The 14,348-nt window shown below is 45.3% G+C and overlaps 1 protein-coding gene across 2 annotated transcripts in view; it reads right to left on the minus strand.

The window, feature by feature from the left end:
• Positions 1-14,348, minus strand: part of OPHN1 (oligophrenin 1) — a 125,996-nt gene that overhangs the window by 25,913 nt on the left and 85,735 nt on the right. For both annotated transcript variants that reach the window (XM_033137449.1, XM_033137450.1), the window contains 3 exons: positions 13,920-13,978; positions 10,632-10,737; positions 4,657-4,816 (listed from right to left, as the gene is read on the minus strand). In XM_033137449.1, the coding sequence (XP_032993340.1) occupies positions 4,657-4,816; positions 10,632-10,737; positions 13,920-13,978 (325 nt within the window). The remainder of the gene's footprint in view (positions 1-4,656; positions 4,817-10,631; positions 10,738-13,919; positions 13,979-14,348) is intronic.

Here is a 14,348-nt window from a genome sequence, read left to right on the forward strand (position 1 = left end):
TAAGTAAGCAATTTACACCCCCAGCCTGTGTCTGCCTCTGCCACCTCTTTGCCTCTTAGCATCCCAGTAGGCAATCCCACCACCCACCTTGGCAGCCACTGATTAGGACCCTCTCAGGCCTTCTTTGGTCACTACCCTCTCATTCATTTGGGGCAAATTAAAAAGCTCACTTTCAATTGCCACCTGTCCTGTTTCCAGAGATGCTTTAGATATACCAAATCATGAAAAAATAAATAAATTACAGTGAAGCAATTACTCCCAACCCTGCCTTGGTTTGCCTTATTTGTTTTAATGTGATGGCCACACTTCCACAGGAAGAGGTGCCAAAGTAATATAACACCATCCCTTGACACACCTCCTGCCTCAACCCCATGGAGCACAAAGGTCTGCCAAAGTATTTAGTAGTGACAACAGACCATAAGCACTGGGGCTTTGTTGTAAAGACCAGCATCTGAGCCATAAAGAAACTGGGGGCCCCCATTCTATGGCACTAAGGGGACCTCATTTTTTATAGTTTTCCAGGCTGCAATGGGTACACACAAGCTGCTGACATGGAACTAGCTGCTCTGCAGCTTCCATCCAATTTGTCCCCCCCAGCTAACATAAAATACGTTCTATGGCTGGTGGCAGCTGGGCACCATCCCCAGGAGTTTGCTTTCAGAATAAGGGCAGCATTCTGAGAATGTGGTCCAATTTTATTGAGATCAGCTTTGCTGAACCTGGCGCCCTCAGGATGTTTGGGGCCGCAGCTCCCAACATCAGGATGGGAGTTGTAGTCCAAAACATCCAAAGGGCATCAGGTTAAGATCTTCTGTCCTCCCCCCCCCCAATAAAAAATCCCCCACAGAATAAAGCAGCTGTTAATCTCTAGTGGACTCTGAAGTCAGTTGGCTGCATGGCAACAGCATTTTCTACAGCTTGGGAAACAGGAATAGCCAAATGTTCTCCCGGCCTGGATGCCAAACAAATCTAGGGATTTGTGGCAAACTCCTCCTGCCACTCAAGAGAAAATGGCTGAAAAGCAGTTGCAATTAACAGAAATTAAGATAGCAGAGCAGGGCTTTCACAATGTCTTATCCTTGATTCTTACACACCAAGAGGTCTGCCAGCAAGGCTGTGCATGTTGACTGCAAAATGACCTGCAACATTACAAACACTGTTGTATGAAGTGGTTCCCCCCCCCGGGCATATTTATTTCTCATTTGCACCCCATTCTTCAGCCAAAAAGTCTCCCAGGGTGTCTTAAGTACAATTGGTTAAAACAAGACTAAAAACTCTCCCCACAGGCTTAGAATATAAAACAAAAACAAAAACCGCAACTTGCAAGGGAAAAGGGAGGGAAGAGGAAAATAATCCAGTCCTTAAACAGTTGTTTCTAGAATGCCCAGCTAGCACAGCTGAGGGCCAGGAGATGCCTGGTAGAGCTCAGTAAACCTGACACGAGCGAGCCTCCTGGTTCCCGTTTCTGCTACTGAGGCAGCCTGAGGGAATGGCTGCCCCCAGGTTCCAGCTGATGCGAGAGGAGGCCCAATGAAGCTGGCCTCATGGAGCCAATGGAGGGGAGTCCTGCTTACTAGCTCTCTCTCACTGCTTTGCCTTTCTGATGGGGAATGCCTCCTACAGTGCAATTACTGTAGTTACTTCTTTATTCTGCCACATAGCCAGAAGATTGGCAGCGACGGACAAAAGGTTGGTTCAGACGCAACGACTTAATAAATCACGGCTAATTCATTGGGCGTTCATTCTGCACACCTCTCCTTCATTCCCCTCAATGGCACTTTCATCTCACTCTCTTTCAACCATACTTGCCCGTTACATCTGAAATGTGGTACCCTGGTTTACTGCACAGTCTCAAAGCCTCTGTAACAAGCAGAGTGTGTGCAGGCCCTGCACTTCTGTCTTGATCCTCTGGCTTAACAAGCAATAATAGGCTTGATGCTTCAGCCCTGACCTTCTTTAAGGTACAGTTTCCTGTTGCATCCGCAGCAAGGGACTGTGGCGTTAACACAAGCACAGTTCGAAAACAACCGGCTTAGTGTTCTCAAACTCTTCTGCGAAAGAGAGCACCTCTCTTTTCATTGCATGATCAAGAAAAAGAAAATTTTTGCCGGACTGGAACACTTTCTCACCTTGCTGGAGGATTAGGGGAGCTCATTTGGGATTACCATTCCTCCTGCCTCCTCTTCTCCCCGCCCCGCCCCCCATGAAAAAAAGGCTGCAGCTTTGTGACTTTTTAGCTGAGAGAAAAGACAGGTAAGAGGCGACATGACCGAAGTTCATAGAATTATGCAGTTCTTAATTCTTGCTTGTACCCGGGACTGTATATTCTCTGCAGTGAGCACACCATATTTCGGAGCACTATAGTTCTCGATTTAAAAGCCACAATCACAAACCTCTCCAAGAAGCTGTTCCTACCCCCAGCTAGGTTCACACTATGTAATGAGGCAGTAAAAAGCACATTAAATTTTTTTCATATGCGCAGGTGGTATTGACCTAATCTCTCAAGTTTGCAGAGCAGGGTTTGTGTAACGCCAAGACTTGTTTCCAGGGGGATCAAGTTTTTAATTTAGCTGTAGCACTCAAGTTTAAAGCTGTCAAAGCAGTAATTACAACACACCAACCCAGTGAACAATTCCGTTGTCCTTTGAGACTTCACAATTCACCACATAAATAATATATCATGCCTGCTTGAAAACTCATTTGAAGTGTTTGCATATGTGCGCACGGAAACATTTCCACTCCACACTCACCCACCCCATTTTAAGACTCAAACCTAATAAAACGTTACTAGCTTAACCTTATCGTTGCAGAAATAAAAGGCCAGGAAAGAAGACATCTTACTTTTAATTAAAAGACACCATTCCAGAGATTGGAAAAAGGGCTCGTTTTATATGGTTCCCCTCACCTCCCACTGCTGGCCAGAATCTCTTAAGAGAAGGTTTGGGGAGGAGACGTGAAATGTTGATTAAAACTTTTGAGGGCTGAGAAATTTAATCATTTATGGTATTTATATCTCACCTTTTAGTTTAAGGAGTTCAAGGTGGCATCCATGGTTCACCCCCTCCTCAGTTAATCCCTACAATGACCCTGTGATGTAGGTTAAACTAGGAGGCTGTGCCTGGCCCAAGGTCACACCATGTGAGCTTCATGTCCGAGTGGGGATTTGAACCCTGGTCTCTCCCAGGTCCTAGTCCGACACTCTAACCACTACACAGCACAGGGACAAGTAGAAGAAATGAGAAATTTATTGATGGTAAGAGCAGTTTGGCAGTGGAACCAATTACTTCAGAGGGCCAGGTTGTGTTCTAGGCTTTGCATTTACTGAATCCAGACTGGGGAAAGAAGACTTGGAGCGGCTTCAAGACGCTCTCCAGTTTATGATTCAACACCTGGCATTTGGAACTCTCTAAATTTTTAAATAAAATTCAAAATGCACCAGAAGTCTCTCCAAGCCACAGTTTTGTTTCCAACCCCCCCCCCCCCTTTGCCTCCAGTCTCCTTTGGTCCCGTTTCTTTCAAGGAGGACTCCCAGCACCAGAAAAGGAAATGGAGCAGTGACCAGCTGTTGGCCTCGCGGCTTGTGGGAAGTTTCCAGAGAGCTCAAGTGCAGGTCTAAGATGTCTGCATGAAGATTTAATTTTAAACAGGGCTTTTAAAAAATGTTTATCCTTTTCTGGAGGGTGCAGAGAGGGAGTTGGATTATTTAAACTGGATTTTTAATTAAAGGCCACTTTTCCAAGTCAATAAAAAAGCTGTGGTGCTGGTCGTAATCTCCTTAAGCATTATAGAGAAGGCTCCATCAGCCAGATATTACACTGCTTTATTGCTTTGCTAACGTGGGGTCAGGTGATGGAATCCCATGAGAACATAGTAAGAGCCAGCTGGATCAGGAGCAATGGCCCATCTAGTCCAACATCCTGTGCTCAGCGCCCCAGTGGGAAACCAGTAAGCAGGATTCGAGCACAAAAGATTGATCTCCTCCTCCTGCGGTTTACAGCAACTGGAACCCTCTTTATCTCTGATAAACCCCATCCTTAGAATTGCTAGGCTTATCATCCAAGTGTGGCCCACCTGGGAAATCTTCCACTTTTGTATTTCACCACCAGATCTCTGCTGTTTACTCAGTTCTCAAATGATGAATATGCATCTTCCACAAACAAGAAATGATGCTTCCTTTAGGAAGCATGAAAATTAAAATTTCTCTACCCAATCGACCACAAACCCTTCCTTCTGGAAAGTTCAGGACTTTGTGTTTGGCTTTTATTTACTTTCTCACACACAAATACACCCACACGCCTTCCACAAAATAAACATTCATTGTGTAACGTGAAGCACATTAAAAGCTCTATTTAGCTGGTTTCTTCCTATGTATAATTGTTTAGAAAATATATGGCAGCAGAATAGACTTAAATTGCCACTCTTCCCCTCCCACCACCACCATGGGTATGTAGCATAATCTCCATGCCTGTCTACTCAGAAGCAAGACCGGTGAAATCAACAGGGCAGGGCTGCAGCCTTAATTATCCTTGATGAAAAGCAACCTAACCCTTGTAAAATGCTTTGCAAGTGATAAGCACCTCAATCCTAACTCAAGTGAGGCTCTTTGCTGGGGGTGGTAGTGGTCCAGAAATCGGTGTACTGTTGGCTCTGCCATACCTTGTGGAAATGCTCAATGAGGATCTCCACCACAATGTTCTGAAATTTGATGTTCATCATCGCAGCGACGGTATCCTCCTGGGCTCGCATGAGTGTGGGGCCAAATATGACCCCCATGTTAGATGGAGACATCAGGTTCTCCCGGCTGTGTTCGCACACGCTGTCAGGAGAGGGAAAAGAAAGCAAGAAGATTAGGGTGGAAATCAGAGGAGCATCTGATCGGGGATTCTGGAGCCGAAACTCCATGACCCGCAAGGCTTGGTTCCCCAACTACAGCTGTTCGTGGACAGGGAGAGCTTGACCACTGTATGTCGTGCATTAGTAACCTCAAAGCTGGACTGCTGCAATGTGCTCTATGTGGGTCTGCCCTTGGGCCTGGTTCGGAAGATGCAGCTGGGTCAGGGTACTGCAGACAGTTTAGTGGCATGGCTAGGGTTTTTGCCTCCTGGGGCAGTCACTGAGTTTTCCGTCCCTCTTGCTGTTCCTCATCTGGGAACCCTGCTGGCTTGCCACAGCCCTCCCCTCCGCTACAAGTGTCTTCCCCTTCTGTCCCTGTCCCCCCACTAACGAAGGGGCAGGAAGGAACTTGATTCCCAGACTCCACTTCTTTGCTTTACTTGTACTGCCACACCAGGCTGGAAGTACTTTTAAAATAAACATTATGAATAGCAGCAGCACCTGACATGCTGACTTGTAGTGCAGGGGGTGGGATCTCATACAACTCACTGAATACAAGAATATCTATGCTATTGTACTGTACATTTTAGAAAACTATGACAAACTCATAAAAACATACTAATAGTTCCCCTTCTCAGTTTATGACAATATGCAGCATCCCCAGGTCTTGGAGAAATTCAGCCAGGGCTGGAGATGAAAGTACAAACACTCATATCCTCAGTTCCGGAACACTTGCTGTGCACACAAAGGCAGACTCCCTTCAAGCAAACTCAGACTTCTATGCTACTGTTTGTGATTATTATTACTTACCGGTATATATTACTTTTCCATTTGCCTTCTCTCTGGGGCGAAGATTGCTACTGTAATCTACCAAACCCTTGGCACGTGTTTAGAGAGGAGTGGTGGAACCACCACACTGGGGGTCCGGGGAGAAAGGCCGTGACCTCCTCCCCCCCTCTTCCCGCCTCCCCCCACCCTCAGACATGATGGGCTGCTCCACCACCTCCTCAGATCCCCAGAACAGCATTAAGGCCATAATGAACTAAATAGCAGACAACAAAGCACAAAAGGTCACGGGCTGCTCATGCATGACTTCCTTTCCGCCTCCTCGCTCTCCCTTCCCGCCAGCCTATACAACACCCCCTCCCCCCCCCACTCCAGCCCTGTAACCAAGCAATAAAACAACCGCGGAGCCCTCCTCATGATTGCCATCTTAGCTGCTCCCTGCTTTCCTCCTCCATTCAGCCAGTGGGGACCCCGTCGCCCTGCCTCTCCCGCTGCCCAGTGTGGTATGCCCCCTGCACCCCACTTCCCTCGCCAGTGAGCCAGATTTTTTATGGGAGCTTCTGGCCGAGGATGTGCTGGCAGCTCAACTGCTACCGAACAAGGCTCAAAATCCTTGCATTAATTTACAAGCCCTGAACGACCTTAGGGACCTCGCCTGAGTACTTATAATATCCTAACTCAAAAGCTGAGATAACCTGCAAGAATATTGCTGGTCATTCTCTGAGTTGGCAAGGTTCATTTGACAACAAAAGGAAACCAAGCCTTTATTGTCAGTTGCCAAGTCCTGTCAACTCTCTGCCACTGGAGATTCACCAGGCCCCATTGCGCTAACTTTTAAAACACCCGCTGAAAACTTTTCTGTTTTGCCAGACCTATGCAGGCAATTAAGAGGACATCCCCCACAATGGGCTATTGATGCCTGTTTTAAATTTATCTTTGCTTTAAACTTGTTTTTATTCTTTCATGACATTATTGTTTGGTCTTTATCTTTTTAATGCTCTAAACTATTTTGTGATTTAGCAGTATATAGATATTCAAGAAAACAAGCAAGCAAGCAAACAACCCAACCCCCATGGTGAAGCATCCTGGGATTCTTCTGCATTATTATTTATTAATAGAAATATATTAAAGCAGTTTACAGTAATAAAAACATAAAAGCATACACTAAAAGCATTAAAAAAGTTTAAAAACAAACACCAGTAAACCACTGCGGAAGGATGTCCTCTTAATTGCCTGCATATACCTGGCAGAATATAAGTTTTCAGCAGGCTTTTAAAAGTTGGCACGGAAGGTGCCCACTGAATCTCTACTCGCAGTGTTCCACTGCACTGGCCCAATGATGCCCATTGTTATCGAATGAGCCTCTCCAGCTCATTTTGTGTGATGGGGTATCAATGGAGGGAGGTTAAATTGCTGCATTAAAACGAAAGAAGAGCCTGCTGGATTAGGCCAATGGCCCACCTAGTCCAGCATCCTGTTCCCACAGTGGCCAACATGATGTCCCAATGGGAAGCCTGCAAGCTGGACATGAGCACAGCAGCACTCTGCCCACCAGCGATTCCCAGTCATCCTGGCTTTGACAGTGGAGGCAGAACATACTCTTGCAAACTCTAAAAAGGAAGCTTGCAGACATTTCAGGTGCACCTTCAGAAAGGTGGCAAAAAAGTAGATTTGACATCCTTCAGATATATACGTGGGTGTCTACTGCTGTGCTCCCGCCTGTTATTAGTTCTCTTTTCTTTACACAAGCACTTTTGCTTTGGCAGTTTTGATACTTTTGTGTAATGTTGGAAATTTTGATTGCTTCTTTAAAGTTCAAGCCAATGCTTTAAGCAAATGTTAATGGGTTTGGTCATAAACCAGCTTGAGGCTGTGGTTTAATAAATTTGCAAAAAGCAAAGGGGGAAAAACACCACATGTCAAACCCATGCGGGGAACATGTCACAGGTAAATGACAGTTCAGTGGCTGCCAAACTTTTTTGAGGGCCCTGGGACCCTGTGTTCTAGAAACTCATCCCCAGTGCACCCTACCCTATGAAAAGCATCATAGCAGAATTGCCTGCCCAATAAAATTCAAACCATTAGTGATTAATTGCAAAACCCAATTAGAATTATTTAGCTTAATTAATTCAACAAAACTGATGGACTTGATCCAGTGATGCTGGGTTTTCAAAGTCCACCTGCAGGGCCCACCCCTGCTACCTCGTTGGGTCTTAGAGCTCCCCTAGGTAATCCCCCCACCCCACAAGGCAGATCCGTCCACTAGGAGATCCACCGCCATAGTTGAACATGCCTCTTTTGCAACATAAAGGGGGGCAAGGAGACACATTGAGAGAACCTGCCGTGCGCAGGGGAAAGCGCACTCCCCATGAGGCAGGCGGCGAGCGGGAGTCCTGGAGGGGTGGCGACTGAGCCGCGAGGGACCCCGGCAGCAGTGCTTCCTGCCGCCTGAGCCACCAGCGCAACGCCTCCTGACCGCCGTTGTTTCCTGCGCCGCCATCTCCACGTCCGGCCTCAGACCCCCGCAGCGCTCTGCTCGCCACCTGCCTCGTGGGGAGCGCACTCTCCACTGCACACAGTATGTTCTCTCAGCGTGTTTCCTTGTCCCCCTTTTCAGCGCCATGAGCTGGCTGTGTCTTTAGCGCTCACCACGTGCACTAGCTTGTTGCTGGTAGTGGTGGCCGTGGAGGAGTTAGTGGTGGCGAGCCAGAAGCCGGAGAGCCAGCAGCAGCAGGGCACGCCAGATTTAGGACCCTAGCGGGCCTGATCTGGCCCGGGGGCCATAGTTTGCTGACCCCTGAGCTAAGTGCATCATCTTTCCACCTGGCGCTCTTGAACCTGTTTGTGGAAACAGAATGGGACTTGAAAATAACAGCTTAGGGCTCTATTGCCCAATGCTGAAAGACCTTCTCTCTTAGTCATTTGCATTGCTGGTACTCTGGGATTTGGCAAATTGCCCTCCTTGAAAAAATATCTCATAAACTTAAAATAACTAAAGGGCAGAGCTTGAAAGATAGGCCTTTTTTGGCTTTATGGAATATGTGCAAATGCCTGGTTGTTCTAAGGCTTTGTAGAACCTTTATTCTCAATAATGATAGAATTCACAGATGGGGAACACTTAGGTTTCTAAATATCTTTGTTATTTGTAAAGGGAATCTTTGTACGAGCCAACACTTCAATATCCCCTTGAAGCTGTGCTGTATCTTTGAACTTCTGTGATGCTTTAGCACAATGATTCCCAAAGTGTGGGCGGAACCACCCTCCGCGAGGCAGTGGAATTATTGGGGGGGGCGTCTAAGAGGCAAGGGGGCCACAGGGGTGCTGGAGGTATAAATGACTATCAGACTTTGAGAAGTTGCTATCACTGGATCAAGTTCATCCATTTTGTGCTGAATTAATTAAACTAAATAGTATTCATTGAGTTTTGAATAAATGTGCAATCAATTGTTACTCTTCTTCTTCTTCTTCTTCTTCTTCTTCTTCTTCTTCTTAATATTTGCATTATCTTCCTTAGTGGGTCATACAAATCACTATTTTTAATTATGCTTTTTATAGGGTGGGGAGCATTTGGGGTGCGTTTATGGAACCAAGAGGGCCTGAAAAGGTTTGGGAACCACTGCTTTATTATCTTTTATTTTTCATTCTTTGTTTTCTTTCTTTTTGCCATATCTGTAAGTCTTAACAAAACCAACAAAATATGGGAGGAGGAGGAGGATTTCAACAAATCTTTGGGGCCGATGAAGCCTGCAACGAAATCTATGCCAGGAGACTGCAACCAGAAAGAAGAGAAGGCTGGAGATTATCAATCATCCACATCACACCCAGCAATTGCACAATGAAATTTCAAATTGCCAAAAACCAGGCATATTTTCCTCTGACAAGCATTTAAGATTGGTGCTTTGTTGGAGAAGAAGAAAAAAAATCACATTTCTAAAACTGATTTTCCTGAGGTCTGGAAACAATCAAACCCTCCTGCTCTGAAAGCCAAGACTTGTTCTCACACATCTTCCTTGCAGTACTGGAATTCCAACAGCCTCTCTTTTCTATATTATTATTATTATTATTATTATTATTATTATTATTTATTAAACTTATTGGTTTTTTATTTTACATAAGTAAATCAAAGTGGCTTACAACAATAAATAAATACCGCATTCATGAAAAATCTAAAACATCTTCACATTTTAAAAAACTAGATTGAAACACAAACACACCTGCACAAAAGGGCCACAGATAATTAAAAGCCAGAGACCTGACAAATGTCTGCTGCCACCGGCAGTCTCCCTGGGGAGAGAATCCCACAAGTGGGGAGCCACCACTGAAAAGGCCCCATTCTTGTGTTGCCACCCTCCAGAACTCTTCCAGAGGAGGAACGTGAAGGAGGGCCTCAGATGATGACTGCAGGGTTTGGGTCGGTTCAAATGGAGAGAGGCAGTCCTTGGGGTATTGGGGTCCTGAGCCGTTTAAGGCTTTATAGGTCACACCCAGCACTCTGAACTGGAAACTAATTGGTAAACAGGGCAGTAGGGGCAAGCTGGCATTATGTACCCATCATGGGCTACCCTGAAGCAGAGAGAGGATGTGTTAGGCCATCACCAACAGCCAAAACTCTGTTGGGTCTATAGTTCAATCCACATTCTGCTGCACCACACATACACACCATGAAGGCAAAATCCTGACAAGCAACCCTTCTGTGGAAGGCGACTCTGACAGAAGTCACATGTCAACTGTGTATGGGGCCTAATGCTGGCAGTGGGTGTGCCCAGATACCAAAAGAAGAAGAAGAAGAAGAAGAAGAAGAAGAAGAAGAAGAAGAAGAAGAAGAAGAAGAAGAAGAAGAAGAAGAACTGTGTCCAACCCCTTCCTTCTCTCTCCCCACCCCCTTGTATAGATCACTCTTGCTGGAGCAAGGAGCTTCTGGAATCAGGCCCAGGGCACAGTTGAGCAGAAGTCTGCCAGCTGCCAACCCCCCTGCCTTACAGTAGGAATCTTGCATAGAAACGCCAACTTACTGGACCAGGTGCCTGATGATCATTTCTAGCATCTCTCGGTTTTTGTCAGGGAGTTTATAGACAAGGGAATGGATCGCCCCCAGCCTATAATCCAGGTTCTCAGACTCTAGGAAGGAAAACATAATCAGATTTTCAGTTTGAGATAAATACAGAGGCTTCGGTTCTGGTGCAAACAGCAGTGTGTGTGTGTGTGTGTGTGTGTGTGTGTTTAAGATGGACACATTAATTGGTGGTGTTACATTATCTCTCCCCACATCCAGATTGTGATTCAGGCTCCCCCAGGGTTGCTGCTTTCAAAACAAAAAGCATGCGAACTAACTCAATCTTTTACTGTGGCCGCATCTAATGACATCAGGCAGGCACCACTTGTTTAAACATTTTTATTTTGGCAACTCTACCCAGCTGTTTACAAAGCTGGGATGAGTTCTAACCTGTTTTTCATCTTTTCACATCTTGGGAAGTCTTAAAATTATTGTTGCTGAATTTATTATTACTTTTTTACCTTTACCTGCTGAAATTTTCTTATTGGTAATTTTACTATTTTATCTTTTTTTGTAAACTGCTTTGGGGTGTGTTTAGGGGGAGGGAACCCAAGTAGTGTATAATTTGTATTAAATAATAATGAATATTAACTGCACCAAGCAACAGTTGCTCTTGGCTGCGATGAAAATCAGTGGCACAATACGATTTTGCTAAAATTTTGTTGAGGGCAGGGAGGATTTCGTGCAGAAATAAGTGGAACTCAAAACACAGGCAGTTTCTTATTTAGACACAGCTCATGGCATTTGAAAAAGAACTGGGAAGAACAGAGAAGTCAGAGACAGCTAAAAGAGGGAGTTGTTGATGGCCCGGGTAAGTTTTCAATATAGTTTCCCCCTCCTTGTCTGTTTAGCCTGGAAGAGACTGAGGGGTGAGAAGAGAATCATCTTCAAATTTCTGAAGGGCTGTCCCATGGAAGATGGAGCAAGCTTGTCTTCTGCTGCTCTGGAAGGCTGGATCCAAACCAATGGATTCAAATGGAAATTTTTGACTAAACATCAGGAAGAACTTTCTGACTGTAAGAGCCGTTTCGACGGTGGAACAGTCTCCCTTGGAAGGTGGTGGGCTCTCCTTCCTTGGAGGTTTTTAAGCAGAGGTTGGGTGGCCACCTGTCAGGGATTCTTTAGCTGTGATTCCGGCACCTCCCGGGGCTGGACTGGATGACCCTCGTGATTCCTTCCCAAAGCCACATTTCCACCAACTCACCATTTAAACTAGAAGAACCCTTCACTCATTTCCCCAGGCATTTTCCCATGCAGTTTAGTCTCCACATACACACCATGCCCTTCGGCTGCTTTGAACTACAACTCCCATCAGCCACAGCCAGCACAGCCACATAACGCTGGGTTGATGGGCATTGTAGTCCAAAACAGGTAGAGGTTAGAGGGATTGATCGATTGACTGAAACTGTCCTCCCAGGGTCCTGGCTCTGCCCCAAAGCACCTTCACAGTCAAGGTGCAAAAGTGGGGGCCTCCTTGCTGAGTGATGACAGGCCTCCAAGATGCCTCTGCAATTGGCCACTGTTGAGCCAAGGAGAATCTTCTGTCAGTAAGAGCAGTTTGACAGTGGAACAGATTCCCGTGAGAGGTAGTGGGGTTTTTTAAGCTGTCATGTATGATCTAGCTGAGATTCTTGCATTGCAGGGGGTTGGAATAGATGACTCTTTGGGTCCCTTCCAAATCTACAATTCTATGATTCCATGCTATTTTGTCTGTATGGTAGTATGGGGCTACCATGTTACATGTTAGCTGGGGGGGTGTGTGTGTGTGTGTGTGTGTGCAGATTCTCCTTCGCTACACATTTCTCTGTCCTTTAATCAAGCCCAGAGCTCCAGGCCATTGATCTCCGCTTGCCCATGCTCAGCAGAGAATGCAACCTTTCACCACCTGTGGCAAGTATGTGCTGCATTACACCTCTGCACCAGATCAGCTGGGTTCTTGTGAGCCCAATGATGGAGAATGATCCTGAGATAGTACAGTGCAAAGCTTAATTTTTGCAAATTTCTTCAGTGAGGGGTCTTTAAAATATGTTCTTGATACTCTGGTTTCTCTTCAGATCGTATAAATCTTTCGCCTTTTAAAATATGTTCTTGGGTGCGAGGGATTACAACCTGCTATTAACTGGATAACATTTAGCTTGTTAAGTCTACGTTTAATGAAGAAGCACATAAACTGCTTTCGGAAAACCAAGGAATTTTAATTTTACCTTCTGCAAATGTCAGGTGATGATAATTAATTAATTAATTAACAAATATTATTACTTTGCAAGTACTTGGCAATCATTTTTAATGATCGCTATGTGATTTTACACACATTTTAGTGACCAAGCAACGATAAATTGTATTAATTCAACCTGTGGGATAGGATGCGAGTGGGTAAGTTGTGGATGCTTTCTTGCACTTGCTTAAGGAAGCCTGTGCTTCAAGCTAGCTTGCAAACCCGCACAACCAGTCACAGAGAAACATGGAGAGGAGCTTGGATGTCGAAAACGGGAAGCACCAGGGAGCTCATTACAGCCAGCAGGAGTTCAATCAAGATGACCAGATTATTGATTTATCCACTCATTTAATTAGATTGTTGTCCGGCCCTAGTAATACAATACTGTGCAAATTTGAACTGCCGACCTAATTGAAAGGTTTCAGAGTTAATTAACTGTGCTGCTTTGATTGTCTACGGAACAATCAATTAAAAGGGGGGGGGGGCATTTGCCAAGACATCCTCAAGTGAGATTTGCTGCTCTTGCCCTAGATCAGTGGTTCTCAAAGTGGGTAGTACTGAAAGGGGCAAGGGGGCAGCACCTGAGGTCTATTGACTATTAGACTTTGAAAAGCAGGTTACAAGGGATCAAGTCCATCAATTTTGATGAACTAAACTCAATAGCTTTAATCTGATTTTGGATACATGTGCAATGATTTGTTACTGTTTCAAATTTTATTGCATTCTCTTTCTTAGCAGGCATACACAATACAAAAAAAGAAAGAAAGGGGGCAGTTGGGAGGAGGAGGAAATATCCATTTTGGAAGGTAAGTAGTAGGACCCTGCCTTGGTTTGTATGAGAGGAGAGGAGGCACATGTCTCTGTTTTCTATGTGTTATCACCTCCTTTACAGAATACGAGAAAGGGGTTGTTCCAAGGCGCTTAGCACAGATCTAACATTCCAGAGAAATTAACCTTGTCCTTGCTCACCCCCCCCCCAAAAAAAACTACTCTTAATAGCAGCTCACCACCACCCTGTTCCCAGGCACTTACTGGCAGCTAAGACCAATTCTTTGTGAAGCTTATACGTCATGACAGGTTCAGAGAGATTCCTGTGGGGAGGGGGAGAGAAAGAGAGAGTGCAATGCATATGTTTCATAGGAAATAGGGAGGCACAGCTGTGCTCTACTCAATCTGGAACAATTTGTATGTTGTTGTTGTTGTTGTTGTTTAAAAAATCTCAATAAATTCCATCAAGACCACTCTATGTCCAAGGCCCCTGGAGATATGAATTGAGGTTTCCTTGTTTCATGGACAGGGACACAGCTCAGTGGAAGAGCTCCTGTTTTGCATGCAGAAGGACCTTGGTCACTCCCTCAGCTTCAGGTGAGCATAGCTGGGAAAGATTTCCACAGACACCTTGAGTGGACAGAACTGGGCAAATGGAGCAGCAGTCTAAGGCAGTACCTCACAGGATAAGAC

The sequence above is a fragment of the Lacerta agilis genome, chromosome Z (assembly GCF_009819535.1).
Source record: "Lacerta agilis isolate rLacAgi1 chromosome Z, rLacAgi1.pri, whole genome shotgun sequence".
Lineage (NCBI taxonomy): Eukaryota > Metazoa > Chordata > Lepidosauria > Squamata > Lacertidae > Lacerta > Lacerta agilis.